Source organism: Rhinolophus sinicus, chromosome 2 (genome assembly GCF_057876585.1).
Source record: "Rhinolophus sinicus isolate RSI-liver-muscle chromosome 2, RSI-T2T, whole genome shotgun sequence".
Taxonomy (NCBI): Eukaryota; Metazoa; Chordata; class Mammalia; order Chiroptera; family Rhinolophidae; genus Rhinolophus; species Rhinolophus sinicus.
Window position 1 is genome coordinate 166179164 of NC_142502.1, and position 27035 is coordinate 166206198.

A 27035-nucleotide genomic window follows, 5' to 3' on the forward strand; every position below is an offset into this window, starting at 1 on the left:
CTCTAAATAATAAGTTAATAAAGTCACTGCAGTCTTTGGGAGAAAAGAGCAGAGTGTAATTGACAGTACATATAAAAGCATTTTAAGAAGTTAGGCTGAAGAGGGATATAGAAATAGAGACATGGGAATACCTAACTAAAAAATCTAAACCGTTTATATTTGGCTATCGAGTGGGCTGTGCCATTTAATTTGGACTGTTATATTTATCACTCCAACTGGTTCGCTTACGCTGACAATGGCATTAGTTTGATTCTTCAGTACCTCATAATAATCATAACTTCCTCTTACTGAGTGCCTGCTATGCACTGGGCACTGTGCTAAGCATTTTACATATATCAATTCCATTTGCTCTCCATAGCCCAATGGGACAGGGTATTATCCAATTCTACAGAAAACCGAGAAACAGGGAGGTTACATCACTTGCCCAAGATGCACAGCCAGAAAGTGGCAGGGTCAGGACGGGAACTAAAGTGGGTCTGGCTCCAGTCCCCACACACTTTCTGCTCGCCGTGTCCCCAGTGGGATGACTTCAGGAAGGGCCATGTTCCTGCACAGAGATCCACGCCACAAACAACAGTGGTTACTGCTCAAAATATGCAATGACTCTGGAAAGTGGACCCTTAGATTTCCTATTCCTTACATTTGTTGGGTCTTAAGGTCTTTGTCTTCAAAGGTAAATTACCCTTCAACTGAATGCATCACACATCTCGTACAATCCTATCAAGGAATGGAGATAAGGAAGTTGTTATTGAGGACTCATGGTCCTTCTCAGGCAAATCTCTCCCACTTCTCTCTCTCTTTGTCTCTCTCTTTCAGAGATAGATCAGAGTAGAATGTTTCAAGGGAAACATAAAGGAAAACATGAGGTATGACACAAGTATAATAAGGCTTACTTTTAAAACAAACGTATCAGGAATTATATATCCAAACAAATGTGATCCTCTTCTAAGCAGTCACTGTAGAGGGCTATAAACATATTCCAACGGTACTGCCTTTGCTTCAACAGCTTTGGAATTTTCCTTTCACCATGGCATCCAGACTCAAGTTTTGAAACACGCAAAGAAGATGGTTACTATTTTATGGGCACTCCTTGGTTTAGATCAGCTTTGGTATGTTGTTTCCTTAGCTCTGGCCTCTATCTTACCCATCAGATTCGGCTTGAAGTGACTTTTGTTCTCTTTTAGAAACAAAGATCCTGCTAAGGAATGGGGATTTGCTTCTGCAAACATACCCCAAGTGTGTGTCAGGAGCCTGGACCACTTGTGCTATGAGGCTCCTTCAGCGGGACATTTAACTCATGGATGTTCAGACATGTCTTATCTTTTTTGGATTCAAATATAAGCAGCTGAAAGTAAAGCGATAGAAAAATATATTTCATGCAAATGGAAATGAAACAAAAGCTGGGGTAGCATACTTGTATCACATATGACTACAATGAAAATATGCAATGTCTGTTAGTGTTTTTTGTGTGTCTTTTTTTCGTTCATTTTCCTCGATTCTGGTTAATAGAAGAGGGGAGGAAAAAATGGCCAGAGCTGGAAATGTTAACTCCTTTCGAGCTGAACTTTCCAACTGTTTAAACTTCCATTTTACTTCTTTTCAAAAATAGAAAAGAAGCCTTAACAGGCTATTTAAACTCGGACTATGCCTTTCCTCCTGAGCTGTTTTACCAGCTATATTAGAAAGCTAATTAACAGCTGGTGAAAATCTACGATCTAGAATTTTGCTGTTTCCTTCCTTTATAAAGATCCAACTTAGGGTTTCAGGAATCACTGATGGAGTAGCTCAGGTCTTGCTCTGAATCTGACCATGATGAGGGATATACATTAGGCTCTGAAAAGAAAGCATCTTCAGGTCCCACTAACCGCCATCAACCTTGCCTTTCCTCCGTAGAAGCATATAAAACTAAAATCCACTTGAACTTACGTTTTCAATTTCTGCCAGGAGACAACTTTCTTATATAGAAACTTTAGGTTCTAAATCTGGTTGTGGTGGTCATGATTGCAGAGTCTTGGCGTGGGAGTAACTTCCTGGGAGGAGGTTAGGCAGCTTTAGAAATTGCATCAGTTCTTTCAAATCTCCAGTGTACTATTTAGAGTCCTGAAAAGTAATTTACTCTGGGCTCCCAGTGGCCAAGAAACTAAATGCGGCTCTTACTCTCAGAATAAGTCCCACCACAAAGTAATCCAGCACAGGGGTGTAGTGGGGTGCTTGTTCATTTGACCCATCACTATGGAGATCATCATTCTAAACACAGGATGCAGTTGTACCCAAGGCAGATGCCCTCGGGGAGATGCTCCTAGATCCAGACAGTCTCAACAGTCTTGTGTGATGCCAGGTCCAAACAGATATGCCAAATATTTTGAAAAGATGTGCAAACTGCTGGCCCTGCTAATAACATGATACTTCAGTTTGGTTTCTTAGGTTTGAGGGATTTAAAGAAAAACTTCAGTGAAATCCCTTAGGCAGGTGTAAAAAAGTACCAGGTACATGATGGGTAACATGAGATTTAGAAAAGGGAGTGGGAAGGGCAGCCAAGTCTCCCCACTGACACAGCTGACTTGGGTGAGTACAGGGGAAGTACTTTTTAAAAGTTTAGCTTATAAATGTAACACTGCATCACGGCGCTCCTTCTGTAACTCCCGCAAAGGAATAAAATGCTACTTGTATCTTCTATTTTACTTCCTTTTAACTGACAGACACTAAAATCTCTGGCCTGTGATATCTTCATTTCTGCATCTCAAGTTGGGTGCAGGCTCAGCACAAACTCCACGTTTGGACAATAAACAGAAGGTGTGTGCCTCCTGTTCGAGAAACCTGCGTTAATGTTTTTACACAGAGAGGAGACAAACAGAAATCGTGGCAAATAACTTGCAGGTCACTAAGAGGGGCACAGAGACTTGTAAGCATGGGAGATGACGGCTGATTTTGAATATGCTGGCTCACTGGACCGTCATAGACTGTAAAAGAATGTGAAATTGTAACGGAATTGAAGTCTTGCTAAAAGTGATGCAGGCAGTCTAGACAATTTTAATGAGGCAAAGAGATGTAATACCTAGTAATTCCATCAGCAAATAATTATAAAGGTTTTTGGCTAAAAATGCAAAAAATGTTTATTGATTTAACTGAAAACTTGAGTATTTTATCTTATAACCTTTAGCTTCTAAGAAATAAAACATCTGCTCTTAACTCACTTTTATAAAAAGAAAAAATGGAGACAAATGTTGCCATGAAGGCCAACTCCTATCTGTATATAATGTCTTAACTGCTGTGACAGCAGATCTGACCACAATTTTAAGACCTTCCTTGAAAGTCCATTTTTACTTTATTTTATTCTATTTCTTAGGATGGGAGTCTAGGTCTCCTTAGAAAGGCCAAAAGAGCCTTTCAGGTTTCTTCAACATACTAGAAGGAACAGGTAGGAACACAGGATTCCCAGTTAACAGGAATTATATATTTTCCTGAGTTCCATGAACAAAAATCTCACCGAACTGGTAAACACAGTGACGTGTGGCTGATTTCTGCTGCAAGCAAAGAGGTCAGAATTTCTCAGCAATAGAATTTAATCCTTGAATTAAGCGTCTATTATGGGATCATTTTATACACTGCATGGATAGTTCAAGGAAACATTCCATTTTCAGCTTTAAATGAGGTCTCATTTCTTACAAGGCCTGCAATCCAAGGTGTACCTATCGGCACATGGAGATTATACACAGAAATCCTTTTGAAAATATAATGTAATCTAAAAGGCAGGCGGGAACAATGAAAGATCAAGGTGGCCCAAACAAAAAGGAAAATATAACATGTCCTTTGGGATTTAAAGGAAGCTATCGATGTAAAATTCAGAGGATAGAACCTTGTTAAAACCTTGAGGTGGAAGCCACTGGACTTGCCAGAGTGGACAGTTTCTCCACCTATAGGAGATGGTTTATCCTGTCACAGCCCAAGTGTCAGGAATACTCGGCCAGCCCCACCAGATGGTCTCTAGCCTGACTTCAGATCTGATTGCATTTCCTCATGAGAAACGTAATCCTTGTAGAAGGGGTCTCTCCCGAACCATTAGAGGGTTCAAAATCAGGGTTGGCCTCCTGGACAGAAATAAGAAGTGACAGGCACACAACTAGATCTCTCTGGAAACATCAGCGCCAGCCTGCCTTCTGTGCAACAGACCTCTTTACAATAAGAATGTGGGGCTGGGAGCCCAGATAAAGATGATGCCACTCAGAGGTCCCCCCAAGTGAACTAGGACAACTTGAATTTCTGCTTACACAGCCAGGGGGCCTGAAAAGGATACTGGAGTGAGAAGAGAAAGCTGCTTACGGACGAAGCACGATGAGATGCTTCCTGGGGTGTAGGGCAAGACCTAAACAAACTGAAATCAAACACCGTTTATTTTTGCAGTGACAAGTTTAGACCCATTCCGAAGTTAGTACAGTGCATGACAACCAGGATGCTTTCAGTCTTACACTCTAAACAATACACAGAAAAGCACCCTTCTGGAGGGAAAGCTTCCCTTCCCTTTTGCTTAAATCACCTCCGCAATAACTGTGACCACCGGGGCTCCAGTGGGGGGGCCACAGGAACCGAGAGCTCTGAAGAACATGCAGGAAGCATGCCAGGTCTCTTCGCCACGAGAATCTGCCCTGATGATAAATGCCAAGTACTCTGTTTCCAGGAATCACGGCGGAGCATGTACAATAAGCTCACAGACTCCCCAAGTGGGACTAGCCTCCCAAACAAAAAATAAAAGCACTCCATTCTCTCTCCCGTGGTGACATCCAGAGGCATGAATGGACAGCGAATCTCAGAGGTTTGTGGGCAAGGAACTGCCGCAACACGGCCGCACGACAAACCCTCAGGAATCACGCTGTTCTACCTGGATCACACTGAGGCCATTTCAGCTAAGAATGTGCAGGACACAGTACACCACCAGAGTGCTACCTGACACACCCTTGTCCTTCCAAAGCCCGTCACTGGATGCTGTATCCAGGACTTCCTCCTGCAGAAAGACAGGTGCTCTTATCTATTTAAAGAGAATGACCAGAATCCATTTGATGCATGTTACTCCCATCAGCTGCACTGCACGTCAGAAGAGCTGTAACTGTACTGAACCAACAGGCATTCACACTGCGTGTAACATTCATAGGGTACTTTCATCAGTGTGTATTATTAATTTTCACAGTACTTTAGTGAAGTACAGGAATATATATATATCACTGAGACATAGCAAGAATGTGGCAGAGGTGGGCTCAGAACCCTTGGGCTCCAAAGTAAGTTCTCCTTCCAATACACACACAAGTTTTTAATTTTAAGAAAACACACCGGAGAAACAGCTGTGAAAAATCTTCCAATGAAGATGCCAGTATCATAACATTATGTCTTAAAAATGTACAACATGTCATTCCATGGGTTGTATATCTTAGAGATGCTAAATTAAATATTTACTATGTTTGACTCCTGGACTGAGTTAAATACATAATGATCAACAGATGCTCCAAAGAGACACTATTTATGTTTATCTCTAGGAAAAGATACCTAAACAAATAAACATAAACCTAAGCAAAAATGAATGCTGTGTAATAGTCTGATTTGATATAAAGTGTAGACATTGCCCCTAATAAGGAGAAATATTATTAATCATTTGCTAGTTGAAGATCACTATAGAGAAGAAATATAATTACACCACCACAACTGAGTGTTAAGCCAGCTTGATTCCAAGTGGAAGTTCCACCTCAAATATTAATATGAGATATATGCTTTATATATATACACACACATACATACTCACATGTGTGTGTGTGTGTGTGTGTGTGTGTGTGTGTGTATATATATATATACACACACACACATATATACACATGTGTGGGTGTGTGTGTGTATATATATATATAAAATATATATCGCATAAAAATAGCTAAGCTCTGATTAGGCAGATATGCAACCTGTAAGAAAATAATTTTTTCATATATGATCTATAACAGAACTCATTTTCACAGCTCCTTAAAGATATGAAATACTTAAAAACATTTAAAAGATACTACCGTGTTTCCCCGAAAATAAGACCTAACCGGAAAATAAGCCCTAGCATGATTTTTCAGGATGACATCCCCTGAACATTAGCCCTAATGCGCCTTTTGGAGCAAAAATTAATATAAAACCTGGTCTTATTTTCGGGGAAATATGGTAGATGATTTGCAGACATGAAATCAAAGTATCTTAACTTTGTTCACATCAAGTTATAACATAAAAACACGTACATCACACAAAAAACTGACTGCCATCTAAAAATAACTAACCTTTGACAAACACTTCTTCAGTGAGAAAGATGCAATGACTCAGGGATTTCCAGCCAACAAATATCTGACCTCAAATATTTTCTACAATAACACATGATTCCAAATAAATAAATACTTGCCAAATCCTAAGTTTCAAAACAATATTCTATGCACTGAGTAATATTTCCGACTTGGCCAACACAAGTGTTGCTTCCTCAAGAATAGTCCTGCTCAATTAGACTGGCTTGATCAGGGGACACACCTGAGCAAATTAATTTCCTACTTTAACAGGTATGACGCAGCAGCAATATGGGCTTGAAGCCCCAATAAATTAAATTAACACGTTGCGTACGGCGGGGTTTAAATCCCTCATGAAGATTCTCGTGATCTGTACGCAACGTGTTAAGAAGATCTTTATGATCAAAGTAGGGCTCTTTCCTTATAATATCTGACCAAGAATGATGGAACCCCTGGACATGGTGAGCTTCCACTGGAATGCTGATGCTTTCCCTGATAGAAGCTGCTAGAGTCTGGCCCTCAGCAGAAGCATCACCAGCACAAATATCGGAGAAGGGTGATGTGACCAGGGCAGCACCCCACAGGCACACTAAGAGTTGCTGGCTTAATTATTTGCTGTCCTTCGGGTTTGATGGAATGAAGATCTCACTGAAGTACTGGAAGGTCCTAGAAAGGCATGTGGCATGAAGTCAGTGATTAGCCCTTGGGTGCTCTCTTGCATGGTGGAGTGTCACTGTGAGGTATCGTTAACAAGGAACCCCATATCGAATCTGTAATAGCACATTAGAATTCCCACCAGACCTTTTATCTCCACCTGATTTATACCGAAGTTACCTTTTGATTCTTATTCCCATTCTTTAATCCATCATTACAGTCAAAAAGCCTATGAAAATAAAATCTAAGTTCATATGTGTTTGTATAGGAAGTTGGTATATAAAAAAATTAGGAAAAAATTCATATGTATTTGTATAGGAAGTTGGTATATAAAAAAATAGGGAATCAGATGTTCCATTAAACTGATTGGGTAATTACTACTTAGTGTCTTTCTAGTACAAGGATGAATTCCCTAATGATGGGTATTAAAAGTAATTAGACAAAGCTGTTCACTTTTCATAATTAATCATCAATCCTATTAATTATGTCTGTATTACACAGTCTATTAAATTAGCACACATAATATGAGGCCTTCATACATCAAAGAGAAGCATTATCATGGCACATTAGTGACTTGATAATTCAGCTGAAAGGAACACGGAATATTCATAATTATGCTGCTTTTAGAAGGACCGCCACTTTTCAATTCCATTATGGTAACAGATAAGGATACTACACAAGGTGCAAGCAAGCAAGCTTTTGTTTAGAGGTTTTATCACCCAAAGAAGTCGTATTAAAGGCAGGTTTGAGGTGGTTAGAGCTCTGTATTTGACTAATTACGGAGGATATTCATGCAGGAAGGAGTCCTGTGGCCGTGGTGCGGTCAGATCTGCAGGCTGGGGTGAAGCACATGTGATCCTGGGAACAGATCGTCCAGGTTAAAAGAAGCTGGGATCAAACTGAGAAAGCCTGAGACAGGAGACAGTGCAAGCCCTGGTCCTCAGTGCCCACTAGAGAAACCATCAGGTGCTTTAGGACACGCAGAATGATGGCCTTTCCATCTTTTCCTTTGCTAGGTGATCTTTGGAGGGTGATGGAGGCTTTGACACTAAGACACAGGGGTGACCACCTGCTGGGGTGCCCAGGCTTCCTGCCTTACAGAAGGGCCAAGTGGACGGGATGCTGAGAAGAAACAAACATGCCTGGAGAGGCGGAGGGAGCAAACTGGAGTCAGAAAATTCCCGTATCACAGTCATTAACTGAACTTGACTTCACATGCATGGACATACGAGGGGAGAAAGGATGAAGGCGAATCTAGCAAGGCTACTTGCAAAGTAAGTATGAGTATACAGAAAGGGCTTCACGGCTATTTCAATAAAACAACATGTCTGAGGCATTAAGTTGAGTGAGTGAAGAGCAGCACGCAGTTTTGTTCATCAAATGCTAAGTCTCCCCAGTATGTTCCCCTGAAGGTAAGTCAGAGGGTTATGTGATACAATTATACCTACGTCAATTGGGGGAGGGTTGGCTGTGGAGGGAGATGGAACAGAAACAAAATTTCCACTATACAATTATGAGCTTATATGAACAATTTAGTAAAAGTGCTTGCAATTTAACAGAATCAAAATCACAAATGTGGACCAAATTAGTATTTCCTTCCCTACACTAAAAAATGTATAGTCTAAATGATGCAGCAATTGTAACAGGAAATACGAAGGCCAAAAAAAAAAAAAAAGAAAAAAAAAAAAAGAAAAAGGACACAGAATACTATGATTTGCAGATTTCTTTGCATTAGTTTGAACTTGTTAAATTTGTTTTGTGAGAAAGAAATAATTTACTATTCTCATTTGGAAACAGATTTACTAGGTGAACAATTTACTGATTACAAATTTATCAATTAGTAGCAAAACACAACAGGAACTTTTATCTAAACAAATTATTCTGAGAGTTTTGAACACGAGAGATTCACGGCTGGATTTTTCCCTCTGAAGGTAAGACAGAATTCTTAGGCCTCCTGGGCTGGGCCCTAGTTTCCCAAGTGTAAGCCAAGCATCCCTGGTTGATTCATGAGCTGTTTCTTTCAGTACTGAAGTTTTGATATTTAAATATGGTGATACTGGCTGTGCATTCCCTACCCCTCACCCCCAGCGTGAAACAGGGGCCCAGGTATACCTTTCATTTAGATCTTACCAAAGTCAGTTCCAGTTTTTGTAGGAATTTTGGTCAGCACTTTGAAAAGATAAGTAGCACTAAGTTGGATGCACGCCTTGATACGTTTTTGGTCCACTTAGGAGCTACAAAGTTAGAAGCTACAAAGCCTGTAGGTATTGTAGCAGAACCCACTGTCCCTGTCACTAAAAGGCAGGGCAACCACATGTCCCAATTTGCTTGGGACACTCCTGGTTTAGAGTTGTCCTATCATAAAGTATTAATAGCCCTCATTTTACTCTCAAGAGCATCATAGTTTGAAGAATAAATTACATAGATGGTCAACCTACTAAAAGAGAATCCAACTTTCAAACATAAATTTAAATACTCCCTGGCCATTACACTAAGAAAACCGAGCTCTGTGAAATTCCCGAGAGCAGATATTGTGTTTCTAAAATATCTTTCCATCTCTTGTATACCAACATGCAGCATCATGCTCAGAGGAAGCGGGCTTCTGTCTAGTGGCCAGAGATCACAACTACGGAGAGGGGGCCGTCCTGCAAAGCCTGAGTCATGGCTATTAGGCACCAGAGTGCCATTCATTGGCTCATCTATGGGAATTGCTACAAAGCTCTGTGGCCAGAAGAGCTCTCCTTTTCCTCAGGTATCTTCCCAAACATACACAATGATTTATATCTCAAAAGCACACAAAAGTCTCTAACAATAAATGGACAATACCTGCAATTAATACAGCTTGCCTGATCATTTACCTGCTACTCTGATGAGAAGTTCACTATCAGATTGAAATACGTCACTGTCTTTCACGTGACTAGATACAAAAGCAACACAGGAGAGGGAGAACCTTGGGAGCAGGGACTGAGTCGCTATTAGAGTTGCCAGCTATCTGAGCCTTCTGGACTCCAGAACAGTAGCTGGCTTATGTCAATAGGAACAGTTCTGTTACAGGTGTCGGGCTGATATACATAGATCCTCTGCTCAGGGATGTATCTCCATGGATCCCAAGGACAGGACTCTGTCAGAGACTCAGGCCTCACTTTGTGTTCTTGGGCTTGGGAGAGAGACAATTGCGTGGGTGAAATGGAATCAACTGCCAGCAGACAGAGGAATAATGGGGAGATTAAGTTAGTATTTCGAATTTATCTGATCTCAAGGCAGCAGCAAGCTTTGTGCATTAAGTATACTCTAATACGGGACACGATGTTTCTATGTGGAACAAAAGACCACTCACTGTAAATAACAGGGTAGAGAAGAGAGTTCTGATGTTGAAAATCCTGAAAGCGCGAAGCAGCTCAATAGAACATGACAGTGCTGTAACATCAGGACATTCTGAGAGCATTTTATTCTTAAAGCTTTATCTTGGGAACACATCTTCTGCAGCCTTCCCCTGCCTGCTGTTACTACTATGGCTCTATGTGGCACGTCAACCAGAAGAACAGATTTCAAAAATATTAACTGATCTAGGCAAATGGCTGTCATTATAGATTTAGTAGCCCCCGGAAGAGACGAAGGATTTTTTTTCTTGGTCTTACCTATGCAGTAGGGACAACACTGGCCTTTTCTCAACACAGGTCTCTCACAGGATACTGCAGGGCAAGACTCCGAGTAACAGCTAATTACGCTATCCATGCACACGCAGCTGGTACACACGTCAGGTTTCCACGACTCAGCTGCCAGGAATATATCCCCTTCATCGTTTTTGCAGTAACTAGGCACGCTGTCATTATGGGACGAGGAAGGCTGGAGAGGTTCATCTGGAAAAATGAACAAGAGGTCATCAGGGAAAAGAAGATGCTGCAGGCCACCAAATGTGCAACGTCATGAGTGTGTCTGTCTCATAGAAAGCTCTCTCCGTCACCATGGCTTGGTGTGCCATATTCCTCTAACAACGGCTCAGTAATGCAACAGGCATGCTGATTCAAGTAGAGTCTTGAGTTTTAAAGCAAAACAGCAAAGACCACAAAAGATCTGTGGCAGCGATTCTGTTAGTTGCTTGCATAATACCTGCCCTACTCGTCCTCCTTAGCGTCACAAAATCCTGATTTTTTGTGCGGGTGGTTGAGGGCTTGGGTCACAATGCGTGTGAGTCAAACAGGACAATCCTGCTCCCTGCTTTTCCAGTCTCCCTTGCAACTAGGGGTAGCCATGTCACCTGGCTGTGGCTAACGGGACCTCCTGGCTAATGAGGGGATTTCTGGGAAAGCTTTCCCTTTCTTCAAAGAGGGGCAGATGTGATGTGACTGCCATCCTTCCACCTTCTTCCTGCCTTGACTCTGAGTGAGTTGCCTGTAGCTGTAATACCCTTATCCTACCTGTAAGAGAAAGACCTTGACATCACTACGACACGAAATTAATGCTAACAAACATCTGCCTCCAAACTCCTTGTAACGTATGCAAAAGAAACCTCTACCTGTTTAAAAACTACGGCTGAGTTTTCTCTTACTTGCAGCTACATGTAGTCTTACCCAGTCAATACTCAGAGTTTCACTGCACCAACCAACCAAAAAACACCTACATGTAATATTCCAATGTTCATGCATTCACATTCATGGCTGCAAGATGAGGGGAGATCTAAATCACCCATAAGGACGCGTCCTCAGAAAAATCTTCTGCAGACATTTGTGTCTTCGCTATTTAAAGACTTTGACCAGAGGGTTCTCAGATCTAGTTACCACTTGACACAGAAAAGAATGTCACTAGAAAACCCAGATATCCCTTTGGGTCTAGTCTTCCACTGAAATTACAGGAAAAGTGTAACCTCAAGCAGAAAAATGATTCGGATATAACAAAGAAAAATATGTTGGTGAGGTTCCTAGATTAGAAATCTCACAATTGGCTGATGTGAGAGGGGGCACAGAAGCACAGAGGGGACGACAAGCGTTCCAGGGGATACAATTACCACGATGGACACAGCTCTTCAGAAGCTGCTCTTCTCTTGTACACAGATATCATTTTTGGACTACCTCAGAGCACAAGTATCCGAAGATTAGAGATGGTATTTTTCTAGATGTACAATATACCATTGGTCAGAGCTACTGTTGAAATTGTGATGTGAAGAAATTAATGTTTAGAATTTTAAGACTTACCGTGTTATCGCTGCAACACAACTATAAACGGAAAGTTCAGAAAGATCAATTATAGGGTGGGTGACTGATTTTAAAATTTAGATATCAGACAATACTCTTCTTCACCTTTGTCATATTGGTATGTAACAGGGAAAGGCCTAACATTTAAGATGAGGGCTCTCGTTGACGTATCTCTCAAGCTCTATGTAAGCAAAAGAAGAATCGCCCAGGTTTAGGGTCATAAAGGAGAAGTCAAAGCCAGGCACGCAGGGTGCTGGGTCCACTCAGGAACCATGGGGAAGAAGAGAGTGCCTCTGCACTGTTTGGCCAGGATCGGAGGGGCCTCTGCACGTGCACACTTGCCTTGAGACCGGCTCTAAGAAACCGTGCTTTAACATACTCAGGAGACCCATTTCCAGGGAGCTCTTCATCTTCCTCCGCGCTGAACTTCTGAGCCCATGCACGTGTCCTGCTAGTGGTTGTGGAGAAGTCCTTTCCCCCACTCTCCCTCCTCTAACCAACTCTTGTTATTTGTCCTCAGATGCTAGTACAAGTGGCACCTGTGGCTACTTCCCACTTTAGTTAAAACCTCCTGGGTTGTATGCGCTCTTAATTATTACCTTTCCAAGCACTTCTCTCCCTTTGTCATTATTTACTTAAATGTGGCATATTGGATTGTTTGGCTGTTCTTTTGGATTACTGCTCTATTTATTTTCATTAATCTGGGGAGCCCCATGGCTCAGTACAGGCATTCTGTAAGTATTTGTAAAAGGAGTATCTAAATGGATATAAATTCATGCTCTCCATTGAAGGGATCACTCAAAGTGGTTTCTACCGGGAGGATGGGAATAGTCAGGGTTGTATATTAACAGACTCCTTAGCAGGGCTTGCATCTGAATAAAACAGTGAGAATGATAAATACAGAGTGATAATAATAATGATAAATATATCGTAGGGACTAGGTTATGCATATCCTAACAACCTATGAAGTATCTTATACTAGAAAAGGTGTAACACTAAGCTTCTCAGATCAACATGGCTGCTAATTAAATACACCAAAGATTTGGTATGAAGATGACAACACCTCGGCAGCAGTGCATGATGACAACAGCAAATAATGTGGCTGTCCCTACAGGTTCATCTGATGTGGCTCAAAAAATATTATCAGTGTGAACCCATGAAGAGAATGGGCATTGACTGTGCTGGATGGAAAGACAGAACAACAGATTCTGGCCAGCTGACTAGCTAAGCCAATGTAAAAAGCAGTAATAAAATACAAGGGCTTACGTTTTACTGAGTAGAAATGCCCTAAGAATATACACTTGGAAGGTCAATGGTTACTGATTTAAGTTGAAAAAAAGACTGAGCAACAACAAAATAAAAGTAGTGTGCTGTCAACTTGTTAATTTTATATGTACAAATTAAATATCTTTTGAGAAAAAGTCATATATTCTAGTGTTAATGTGAAGTGCTACTTTCGTTACAAAACCAGTAACTTGGTTTAAAATACGACAAAGTCTGATTATAATGTATTTGTTTCATGACCATAAATTGACCTGCTAAGGCAAGATTATCTGAGAACAAAAAAGAAACAAACAGTAATACTCTGTACATGTGCAGTGCTAGTCACTTAAAAGTGCTAGTTACTTTTGGATCTTAACTTGTTAATCATCACAGGTTTGAGGGGGTGAGCCCTATGCATATTTTAGCAACCCCCCGTGCTTCACAGTCTCCAAGTATATTTACCATCCTTACGTATTTCAAAGAATTTTATTAACATTATTTATCAATAACTGCTCTTCCCATTTGTTAAAGACAAAGATGACTTTTCACCTTAGCAAAATCATCTCAAATAAACTGGTGCAGCATGACTGTCTCTTCCTGAGTCTGAGAGGTTGGGTTGAACAAAAATGGCAGAAAGAAACAATGGCCCCTTTTTTCCGTGAAGTCACGTCAGGTGCAAGGCATACTGATTGCCTAAATATGTGGTCTATAGAATGAAATGAATTTAGGGAGCAGGTTGCCAGATGTTCCTGCCTGGCTTACTGGTGACTGGGTTTGGGACACCCCTACCTGGGGCTCAAGCTGCTAGTCTGCAGAATGACAATGCCTGAGATGCAGCCTTCCCCTCCACGTGTCCCAGGGCACAGCGCTGGTTACCTGTACACTGCGGGCAGCAGGAGTCCTGGGTACGCGAAGGGTTCTGGCAGAGCAGCGGCGGGCACACCTCTGTCTCACACAGCACCCGCCCGCTGTGGCAGGTGCACTGAGTACAGGAGTCTATGTTCCACGTCTCTCCTTCCACAAAATACTCTCCTCCAGGGGCGTGGCAAATGGAAGGGGTGCTGAGCTCTGGCTTCTGCACCACGAAGTCATCTGGGGGGGGGACACAAAATCAAAACACTAGAAGTTATTCCTCGGCAGTCACACCAACTCTTGAAGAACCGGGTGCTTTGAAGGACAGAAAAGATGAATTGACCATGGAGTACCTCACTCTGTTCTTATCAACAGAATAGTGAAGAAAAGATTTCATGCGTAGAAATACGAGGCCAGACCAGAATAGTGTTAGGAAGTGAGTGAGGTTCAAGTGGTTCGAGTTTATGGATAATAATGAGAGAATCCAATAAGAGAATTAAATTACATGGAGAAAATTCCTTCTGTAGAGATAAGAACAGGGTCCTCGTAGGGGATTTCTGCAAATGTATAGAAATTGTCTAGAATGATGACTTTTTTCGTTTACTGAAAGCTTGCTATGGTCCAATTTCTATGCTAAGTGCTCAACGTGTGTTATTTCATTTATTCCTTATATCAACCTTGCAAGGTAGGTACTGTTATCCTATTTTACGTATGAGGGAATTGAGGACTCAGAGTATTAAGGGCAGAGAAGGGATTTGAACCCAAGTCTATGCTTATTTGGGTCATGGATATACCTCCAGATTAAACCCAACTTCCAAATGCTCTGTGCTCCCGTCTTCATTATCTCTGGGACCCTGAGTACTTTTATGCTTGAAAATCCATCCTGCTGTTGAGCAGGCCACACCCCAATCGAGACCAGCTGCCAGCAAACTGAGCAGGAATGCTCTTGCAGAATCAACAGTCTGAAAACCCTCACCTGAGATTAAACATTTATTTGGCGATAGCATCATCAAGAGAAGTGAATGCTCAGAGGCTGATGGTAACTATGATTTCTTTCCCTCCAGGAGAGGCAACTTTGGCCTCTCGGTGAGATGATAATGATAGAGAGGGAATTTGATGTTGAAAATGTCTAGAGGTACTGGGAGTTGCCCTGAGTTGTGCTGGGGAAATGAGAAGTATGAAGACATTACGCATTATTTGTGTAATCCAAATTCAACAAGCATTTCTAGAAGGTGTTGACAGTGTGGAACCCTGCCGAGAAGCAGTCTGGAGACATCAGGACCAGCTCATGCTTGGGGCTCAGAGGAGACTGGGTCCCAGAAGAACTACCCCATCTCTGCAGAGACTCAGAGCTGAAATCTCCTAAGAGTTCACAGGCTGTTACTTTGAAAGGGGTGTTGAGCACAAGAGTCAACACTGCTGACATACAGTGGTATAGGCTGATTTCCAGTGAAGGAGATAACTTTTAAAATAGCTCTATCTTAAGGGAACTTGTAAAGACCGGCACTTTGACTGAGAGGGCATATAACAGAAAGCTGACCTTGGCCAATGCTTGTATTACTAAGCAACTGGACCAAACTTTCCAGTATATGAAGAAAGTAGAGAGGAAGATGATCAGAATGAAAATTGATCTGGGGCAAGATGACCAAAGTGCCTTTTTCGTGGTTTATAAACAAAAAATGATTCCAAAGAGCATCAATAAAGTAATGTTGGAAAAAGACTCCCTTATTGCTTTCCAAAAGGACTTAGAGAGGATTGACAATTACTGCCCTTTTAAACGCTGACATGTAGAGAAGTGACCAGGAGAAAAACAATGTGTGCTTGCAGGTCTCATCTTGCTCACAATTCCCTTTGCTCCATATATGTACCATGTGCCTTAGGGAAAATATGAGAGTGGCCGGAGAGGTGGAGATAAAAGAAAAACTGAAATGCAGAGGATGAAAAAGGAAAAAAGAAATCTAAGAAACAGTATCATTCTATCAGAAAAGTTTAGGAGCTGCTCACTTAGCCCAGGAAAAAAAAAAAAACAAACACCAAAAACAGCTGATCATTCAATGGAAGAGGGGAGAAAATATTCTTTCAAGTCCATGGATGTAACCATACTGCGGTCTCTAGTCAGAAGAATCCATATGTGGTAATCTACTAAAGATATTTGGAAAAAATCTACTTACACACCCACATATATCGATGTATATGTATTTTTATACATGTGTATTTAGATATTCATACACCCATAAAAACAAGTCAATAATTTTGGTGTGTGTTTGCATTAGTACTTTCCATATCTCTGTAATAGACAAAACCAGTTCTGGTTCCACTAACTTTCAGTGCTTAAGTCAAATCTGTTCTTAGCAGTATCTTTGCATTTCCACCAGTCTGGCTCAGTCTTCATTGAATTCATGTTTAGTGAAGATCCAGATGCAGCCCTCACTCTACACACTTATGTTTCTAATTAAAGCAAGGGGTCTTCATTGGAACACACTTTTTTCTTCCCCAAAGAGTCATGACAGAGTTCTGTCTCATCAAACCGCTCATTTATTTTGTTTCAGTGGATGCTAGTGGTTTTTCATATTTAACTAGCAAAACATGTGAAAAAGGAAATAGTTTCGATACAGAGCACATCTGACTAAACTATGGGGAAGAAAACAAAACAAACACTGTAATCTGGTCCTCTATAGGGATATGAGAACTGCCTGTCGTTTTTATCCCTTAATAGTTATTGAGGTTGTAGACTCTCGAGCTGAAAGGACTTCAAGTATCCTTGAAGGCAGATCCTGGCCAGCCATGCTTCCCTCCCACCTGGGCTGCTTTGCTGCAAAAGGACCAGGCCTCAGGTTCTTCACTGCACCCACTGCATAAATGGACTCGTCCACAGGGAGATACAGGACCAGGACTGACCAGAGAGAAAATAATCATGACTCGAAAATCTGACAGTATATTTCAGTTTTAAAAGAAGTGTGATGTGAGAATGGGAGACTTCACTTCTCCCTGGCCTTCCAGCTGACATACTAGTTTACTTTGGGTAAGAGAGTTCATCTTTCTGTGTCTGTTTTTCAAATGAAAAACAGCCTAAGTTTTCCCTAACTCAAGTTTTCCTTGACTCAAAACAGCTTGCACAGAGGAAGAAATACTAAATATAAAATTGTGTTGAGCTCTTTGGATAAAAAGCACTTGATGAGGTAGTACGATAGTAATTACAGTTATTGATAACCATAATTCAGATCCCCAGGAGTTATATCTCTTCTGCTCTTCTAGTAACTTATCTTGATTACCGTCACTATGATTTTGAATGTTTTGGATGTGTGGTCACTCTAAATTTCCCTATTTGGCAAGAATGCCAAATATCCATTAATTTAAAAAAAGAGTAATAGCCACAGACTTCAATAATTCTCCCTCTCCAATATTACTTTATAAATAATGAGCTTTTATGGAATAAAATTACCACCACTCCCCTTCAGTTAACTAAGATATTCAGTCTTAATACACTATCTGTAAAATGGCAAGCTGGAATTGAAGTACATAAACCCACAAACCTTCAGACAACTGTAGCTCAAAGACCGATATAACTGAGTAAACCATTCAAAAATAAGGAGGGTGGTTTTAGAGCTTTAGAATGTTCTCTGGTCTTTGAAGGCTAATCACTTCTAGCGCCAAGCTGATTTTGTGGCTGGCGTTGACAAAAACCACGGAGAGCTGAAATATGTTCCGGGGTCGTCCCCTGCATTTCCCCCAGAGTCCCAGATGGGATGAGGCCCTGCGAGGCAGAAATCATTTGCTGAGGGAGCGCACAGGATGGCAGCCAGCTTTTACCTGAACATGAGGGGCAGCACTGTCCCGGATGAATGGTGGGGTTGCCACAGGCAGGCACCGGGCAGGTGATCAGAGCACACATTTCCCGTCCATTGTAACAGTAGCATTCCCGGCACCCATCATGCCAGCTTTCCTCATTTTTGTGATGATGGCCATCCATGGACAGACATGTGCCTGACAGGACGGGTGGCCCAGCTGAAGCAGGGACCTCTGGACAGACAGAAGGCAGCCTTGGTAAAAACGTAGCTACGGCACATGACAAACAGCCCATTATGTCCTTATAGGTAATGCTACCCAGCCTCCAAAAATCATGTCTCCAAAGGGACAGTTCATTACATGGAAAAGGCTCATGAAAGAAGTTAATAGGCTCTCAATTTTGAAAAAAAAGGAGAACTGGAAAAAAACCCTGCAAATACACTTCTGTCCTATTGGTGGGCTTCTAGTGTATTTTTACTCATTTCACTCTACTTTCTCATTACACATAATAAACAAGCATTGGTTTCATAGCAAGGGTTACACGTTTAATATATGCAGAATAATCACTCCAGAAGTCACCCAATGGGGACATTCTGGGCCCCTGGCAACTAATGGATTTTTGTCCAGCAGATCATCTGAAGCAGTGATTAGATCTTTGTTTACTCTGACCTCTTGAAAACACCATTAAGGTGATAACTGTCCAACTTTGAAAAAAAACAGAACAAACTTGAGGCATCTTTTATTGCTTAATCTGTGGATCATGCTGACAACTAAAACATACTGGTGTGGGCAGCTGGGCCAGAGCGGGTAAGCGCAGAGGTGGTGGTCAGAGAGCATGCTCACACGGCTTCAGGAACGTCCTTGGAGTGGGAGGTCCAGGCAAAAGGTATGCCCGGGATTTGCCCCTATACACAGCTCTAGGCTGCCATGTGCTTAATCAGCAATTGTCTTCATTCTCACGCAAAACTGTGTTACCATAAAGTACATGAGCCAACTGTTCATCCACTCCTATCCTCAGGGGCTTTGAAAAGGGATCTTTGCTGTATTAACTGTATCCATCCACTGCGGGACAGAGGGAGACTCTATGGAGGTCAAGATAAAGATGCTTTAGGCTCAAGTTTCTGAGACAGTAAAACTGAAGAGCTAAGAAGTGATTCATTTGGTCAAGGTGCTTACCCATTATATGCTTGCTTTAAATTCTATGGTGAGCTTTTGTTCTACTGAGATGCCAGGAAAACAGATAGCCCCATAGGAAGGGACAACTGTGTCACAGTACAGAGCAATCACGTAAACTGTTTCATTTACATGATGTCCTTCTGTTCTGTTTCTGTGTCCCCGGTTGCTCCGAGAGGGGGAGGGTCATGAGTTCACACTTACCTCTGCATTTGCAGATAAGACAGCCATGACTATCTTGCTGGAAACCCAAGGGGCAGATTTTACTGCATGGGAGCTCTGGGCATCTCTTACAGCGACAGATGTCACAGCCGTGCTTATTCTTCCTGGATAATTAAAATTTTGTCAGAGGTCAGAAAATCCAAGTCTCAAATAATACCCAAAGGATCAGACCTAGGGTCACTGAAGTGATGGCGAGCTGGAGTTTAAGTATATAAGCCCACAGACCTTTACACAAATGTTCAAAGGTCAATACAATTGAGTAAACCATTCAAAAATAAGGAGAGTAGTTTTAGAGCTTTAGAATTTTTCTGGTCTCTGGCTAATCATTTACAGTGTCTGGCTGATTTTTGTGGCTGTTGTTGACAAAAACCAGACCTAGGGTCACTGAAGTGATATTATTATTAAGCAGAATGACTTGACTTCTGCTCTAAAAAACTCCCGGAGTGATGTGTAATTAGCTCCCTGTGGTCATGACCACCCCACTCTCCCCCCTTTCCCTCCCCCCCACCATGGCCAAGGTTTAGAATTGCTCAAGTACTTATGTGCTTCTGGGATGTAAATGTCAGAATCCCAATAACGTAACTGTTGATTTAATTACGGTAAGTGGTACTACAATATAAAAGGATGAATGTGTAATTCCATGAATAGAAGGATATACTGTTGGTCATTGTTGGAGACTAGCATTAGGGGCAAAGGTCCTTCTTTTGTCAGGGCTACAGGCTTCCTACCACGACCATGATCTGTTAGAAATCTCAAATACTAGTAAAAATTTTAATGAGATGGCTACAGAAACTTATAGAAGATAGAAGTTAAGGACCCATAGACCTGGAATGCAACACAAACATTGATAAAGAATAAAAGCCTAGAGAGGTCTTAGAATCAATGTCCAGTAGTTACTTCACTACTTAGAAAAGAATATCCATTGAACAATGCTCCATCCGTGGGGTATGACCAAAGCATATGGGGTGAAGGAAAAAGGCTGGATAAACTTTTTTTTTGTCCTTTAATAAGCTACAGTGCCTAAATGTTATGTTGATCATAAAGATAAAATTAAACAATTCATTTTTTTCTCTACAAGAATGATACTGCCTGTTATAAAAGGAGCTCAAACTTTCCTTTGCTTTTCTGTCCATTGGCCACAGGACTGAGTCCTCTTTCAGGCTCAATATCTCGTTTACAGGAGCAGTTACTATACCCTCAGGTTTTATCCCAAGTAGCCCTAAGTGGCTGTTCAACTAAAAAAAAAAAAAAAAAATCCCTGTTCTTTCTCATCTTGGACAAATTAAAAGAAGGCAGCCCTATGGGAAACCCTTGGTAAACCACTGCCCACGTGACAATTAAACTACAATTTGCTAGGTGTAATGGTCTACTTGTTTATGTCAACACAACAAGAGCAAGGAATTAAATGACTTATTCATACCCATGTCATACACTGTGTCATTTTCAATACCTACAAAGGTTTTAACTGATTTGTTTGTTCGCTCATTTATTCGTTCATCCATCTATCCACTTCTCCCTCCTTCCCTTCTTCAAGCATTTACATACAGTAATCATCCACTCAGCATGTGTATACAAGAGGCACCAACGGCTGCCTTCATCCTAATACTCCCAGATGGTATCTGGCCAAGAATTCTCCTTCAGAGGCTGTCCTTGAAACACAGCTACTGTTCTGGCTGATGCAGCACTCATTTGTCTACTGTGGTGCACTCGGTCCTCCGTGAATATGCTTACTGACAGGCATACAAAGTGAAATCTACATTCCTCAAAGAGATTTCTCTCTGAGAGGAAGGTTGGAATTGAATGCTGCCTTGATTCTGAACTGTCATAATACTGCAGCAAGTGGTGGGAGTTATTAATACTATCATGATAATGCTTTATTCTACATTTAGCAGTTAAGCTAAGCAATAACTATACAATTATTGGTATCATAGTCATATTTTAGGATTAGGAACAATGATGCTTTATTAACTTACTTGCGACATTTTTAAGAATGTTTCCAACTTACCCAATTAAAATTAGAATTAAGATTACTCCCTCCCTGCTAAACTAGAATTTCCAAGTAGAAAAATAACGATGACTCTAACACAATGGGCAAGAGATGATGGATCTAAGTCCCTTGTTATTGGTAGTATTACATAAAAGTATCAAATTGAAAAGGCAGAAAGACTAAAACGTAAGGGAACCAAGGAAAGAATGATAAAGCAAGATTCTGAGAGGTAATTTATTTTAAGGGATCAACTTGATATGGAGGCAGAAACAGATGGTAATTCAGACACAAACAAATAAGTGTGAAGTGTCTATTCTCCCTACCCCCTGGAATAACATGATTTCATGGGTTTTGGTTCAATCAAGAATATTTGAAAATACAAGTTATGGTCCTTAGCTCCAAGAAAATCCATAAAATCTACTGTTACATAAAGAAAAAATATGAACTGTAGATTAGTACTAAGGTAAGCAACCAAGGCATGGCAGGTAAGGCTGCTCAGTATTGCAAATGAGTTCCTGTCAACTAATCTTCAGTATGGATTAAATAAGTTATTAAAAGGAGTCAATGGGACAGTTGTGAAAAGTGTAACACAAGACTGGGGCCTCATGACAATTCCATTCCCCCCTCAATGTCCCAAGGCCCCTGCTATGGGGAAGCTGCACGTTAACAGGCCTCAAGGGTAGTGTCATAACAAGGACCCACCTTCATCAAAGAGAAGAGTAAAACTCGATTCTTATCTGTGGAGACACCACCCTTTCCCTGCTTTCTGATTCACCTAACAAAACAAGCACAGATCTTCTGGACTCAGCACACCACTGATTCATTCACCAAGTTAGAGACAATGAAGAATAGATCTTCTGAATTCAGAAATACGTACAGGTATCCAAATGGACAATACTTGTCACAGATTATGGGTCTGCACTTCTTGGGCCGTGGACGGCACTGACAGATCTCGCAGTTGTGGGCATCAGTTAGGAAACCGAAGGGGCAGTCCAAGCTGCAGGCTCGTTTGAGGCCAGTACACAGTTCCTCCCCTGTGAAGACACACGGACACCATGTTTCTTCCAAAGATGAACAGAACAGAACACATCGAAGCTTCAATACCTTCCCCTCGTCTTCCAACCTTCCACAGATATGAATTTCTCAGCTCTACCATAGCATTAGGAATGGTTAAAAATCATAGTTCGTGCTATTTCAGGGATATCACAACCTAACTCCATGTTTTGATACTAATACACAAAATAAAGTCCAACTCTGAAAAACAGACTTCTGAAGTATACTCTACTTGGGTGCTGAAGAGCAAGCAGGCTGATGAGACTGAGTGAAGTTTGTCATGAAATTTGTTCTTATTAGTCACCTCAAACTACTGATTAACTACTTATTGATAAAATGAGAGAATTAGAAAATTACGCCTAAAATGTCATTATCTACTTTGTTTCTAGTACATGCCCATAATGCATGTTCTTAAATGTTCATAAAATGTTTACTCTTACAAGTTTTAGATGTTATCATATAATACGGCATATTATATGCAGCATAAAAGATGTCTTACCCTTTCTTTAAAAAGTACATTTCTTATAACATGATAAAAAGTGAAATATTCAGTGTTTCATTTAGTGATTTTTTTTTCCTATTGCTATAGGTATTTGGATACACTTAGTTAAATGACTAAAATATGTGTCAAAAGATATCTACATTAATGTTTAACTATCCACTGTTTGAAATGTTTAAACTGTCCCGTTGGTCAGTTTTAACTTATTTCGTAAGGGAAAAAAAGAAAAGAAGCAATGGGGAGTGGCAAAAGAATCTACTAGACATATTAGCTTAATAGAAGTCTTCTAAAAAGATTTTAAAGGTGTGATATAGGGATTAATAGCATAATATAGGGAATAAAATGTTAAGGTGAAAAAAAGCGTGCTCCGTAATATAACCAAAGCAATTTGAGACTTGTCTAAATTAACGGCAGAGTTTGAAAGACAGATTCTGATGGCAAAAGTGGCAATGTTTGAGTACTATTCTGCATGGATTGGTAAGATGGGGAAGCAGAGACGATTTTTGTTGGAATACTAAATAATTCTTTATTGTATTTGGACATCCTTTAAGCACAGATATTATAAATGATGCATTAAGTTGCTAGGAACACATTTGTCCCTTCCACACAGGTTTTATAATCTAAAATAAAACCTTAACTACCACTAATAGATGAAATGGGCTCATGTTTTACGCAAATATTTTAAGACAGCATCTTTCATGCCTCTTATCTGGTAATACTCAAACATTTAATTTACTATTTTCAAAAACAGTGTGATTTATGGTACAATTTTCTATGTTGTCATTATCAAAAACCTTTGAGTACATGTAGCTAATATAACCTCATAGGTCATATATTACACTGTGAAGCAACTAATTACTAATTTGCATCCTCAAAAGCAAAATTCTAAATGGCTCATTTAAAAATTTGTAATTATGTGACTTGCAAGGTCATTATTTTTTATCTCTCTACCATTTTTGAGGGAATGATGAAAAAGGGAAAAGATTTTCATAGTCACATTTCTTTCTCTGATACTGAGATCTAAGTTGTGAGCTCATTTTCCTATTACAAGAATTTTAAAGTCACAACACCGAGTATATTAGGTTGGGAAATAGATGAATTAAAATCACTCTAAGAACTTCCCGGAGTCAGCATCCTTGAAGCTTATGGAGTCTGTGCAACGCTGTGCCTTAATTTTTCTAGTCCCGTAAAAAAGGAGCATTTCCATAGACCTTAACCTAGCATGGTTTTCAACCTTAAAGAAGACTGTTGCATCACTAAGTTTAAAAAATGTGATAAAAACTAAATTTGTCTTTAACCACCTCTGCTTTGCAACAGAAGGGAATTTCAAACAAAGGCTGCTATGTTTAAACAAAAATAAGGGCATTCACAGACAGCAGACAGGCTATGCCACCCAGGGTGGGGTGCTCCCATGCTGCTCTGACTTGGAATTGCTCATCCGCATGCTGTGGTCTGGGCCTATCCCCACTGTGTACCCCAAAAGAAGGGGGCTCTCTGGTGGGGACGGGGACCTATTTTTTTTTATACAGTCCAGAAACTATCCTGGTGTTTAGCAAGGAGTGAGTGTTCAATAAAGATTTGCTGAATAAATGAATCAATCAATGTTCTTGTTATTTATTCCTCCACTCTCATCTAGGCTGCCATATTAACAGAAAAATAATAGGATGAAAAAGCTTACTCTGCTAGTACTGAAAATTTCCAAAAATACTGGTACTTACTAAGCATCTAAACATACCACCTCCTGGCTCAGAAATAGAGAACATTAAAGACCAACTATAAGGCAGTCCTAGATCCACGTAACAATTATGGACTTTTCTTAGGATAAATATATCATCAAGGCAAACATTTACATAAAGAACAGAATAGACAGATTAGAAAAATCTCATTCATACATGGGTGGGGGGTTATAAGTTTGTTTGAAAAGCTTCAGTACCTTACTTGAGGCAACCACAGAAAGAATGGTGGCTTTGTGTTCATAATTTTTCAGCTTTATGACTTGACTGTGATCTAAAAATGCTTTCTAATCCATGGGGGTAATTTCCATTGAAGAGAAAGTGATAAATAATGGCAACGTAAGGAACTCTACATTATGGCTGGTCATATAGCTGCTAGGAATAAACTCTGTATACTCTGGAGAAAAAAATTTGTTTGTTCCTAGGGCCAAGCTGTGGCACAACTGTACGGAGCATCACTCACGCTTTATTATAAACGAATACCATGTAACTTACGTAGAGAACACAACGCACAGGTGCCCCTAGAATCCTGCTACACCTCTTTGCTGCATACTTCCCACTTGGGCACTGGCAAGTCCCACCAATCTGCTATCAGTTAAGAACACCATGAAGTTCCTGAGACTATTAAATAAAGAAATGCAACACTGCAAACGGTGGTCTTAACCGTGATCCTGATTAAGTGTTCGAGTTACAGTGAAATGAAAACGAGGAGCCTGCCTCCCTGTATTTGATGCTGCAACCTTCTTTAGGTGCTTGATTCAGATATATATTTCATGAAAAATACGAACGCATCTTCTCCCTGCTACCATTAATTTTCTATGTCTTCATCAGTTTCTAGATAAAGCATTATTAATTCCCAGAATTATAGAATGTTAAAACTGGAAAAGAAGCTACAAATAATCCAGTCAAATCCACTTGATTTAAAAATGTAGAAAAATAAGATGCCAAAAGATTAATTCATATAGGTATCATTTACTACATATAGTTCATAAAGTAAGCTAATGTGTGCTATGTCTATTTGACAGAAACAAACATTTTTGGTTAAAGAGCAATGTTATTAATAGTTTGTACCAACAGTGTTAGGTTACTAGTAGCTTGTTTTAATTTTTGTTGCTATTTTACTTAAACATTTTCTACCACATTTTTAAAATTTTAAATATGTCCTTGAGAAAATTTAAAATAATTTAAATTTCTCTGTAAGCCCGTGATGCATTACTTTGCTTAGCAGTGTTGTAAGAATGGTATTTATTATAGATTAAAATAGCAACAATACAATATATTCAAACAAAAGAATCCTTTGTCATGTACTTTCCATGTACTTTTGAAGGGTGTTATTTCTACTGGGTTTTTTTTTTTTTTTTTTTCCAATCTTAAATGTGCTTAACTTTTTCAATCTGTAATGTGCTTAATTATGTTGAAATATAACGATATTAGCATATTACCAATATCACCAACATTAGTCAAGGATAAGGTCCATTTTTATCTTTTTCATATCCCTAATGTTTAATATATAGTAGATACCCAAATGCTAGATAAATGAAAGAGAAAAAAATGAATGAGCAAACAACAAACCAATGAACAAAAGAGAAATATTTACTTGGTGCTGGTCTTATTTTAAGAAATCGCCAGTGGTCTATATAAACAAGGTCTAATCCTTAACAAAAAACTTAGGTATAAATGGTTAGGACCACTGCATGTGAAACAGGCTTTTGGTGCAATACAGAAAAATAATGTAAGGGAGAAATCTAGACAAAAATCAATACTTATCAAGTAGCCGCAATGGGAAAAAGAACACAGTTATGCCATCCTTCACTACAAGGAGCTTTCTTTTTTCACAAAACTGGGTAAAAGAGAACCAGAATATTTAAGAGTTAAAATTAAAAGGTAAATGGAAAGTTGCTGTGTGACTATCCTCAGAGGACATGAAAAGCGAAGGCAGGTTAGTGTTGGAATAAAGGAGGGGAAACTGGGGGCTTTCCACGTCAACTAGCTTGGGCTGACTCAGAAACGGATCTGTTATAAAACAGCTATCATGTAAACAATTACCATATGTCAGGGGTAACACTAGTTTTGCATTCATTTGTTCATTTAGTCTTCAAAATAATCCATTAATTAGGTATTATTATCTGTGCTTTACAGATGAGTACACAGGGACCCGGAGAAGTAATCTGTGATCACCCAAACATAGGTCAGTCTGATGCCAGAGCCTGGGAGGAGAGTTAGGTACGTACAGCCACAAGAATCTGACAACCAAAGATCTGGCAGTTTGGTTTAATCTGACTCATCTCCCAAAGGTATGGCTTCCAAACCGGTGAAATAATCAGGATT

At 40.1% G+C, this 27035-nt stretch overlaps 1 protein-coding gene across 3 annotated transcripts in view; it reads right to left on the bottom strand.

Moving 5' to 3' along the window:
* Positions 1-27035, bottom strand: part of CRIM1 (cysteine rich transmembrane BMP regulator 1) — a 185419-nt gene that overhangs the window by 18957 nt on the left and 139427 nt on the right. For 2 of the 3 annotated variants that reach the window (XM_019741906.3, XM_074331893.2), the window contains 5 exons: positions 22300-22456; positions 19418-19539; positions 18065-18274; positions 14279-14494; positions 10586-10807 (listed from right to left, as the gene is read on the bottom strand). In XM_019741906.3, coding sequence (XP_019597465.1) covers positions 10586-10807; positions 14279-14494; positions 18065-18274; positions 19418-19539; positions 22300-22456 — 927 coding nt within the window. The remainder of the gene's footprint in view (positions 1-10585; positions 10808-14278; positions 14495-18064; positions 18275-19417; positions 19540-22299; positions 22457-27035) is intronic. The other variant, XM_019741916.3, reaches the window with a different exon arrangement.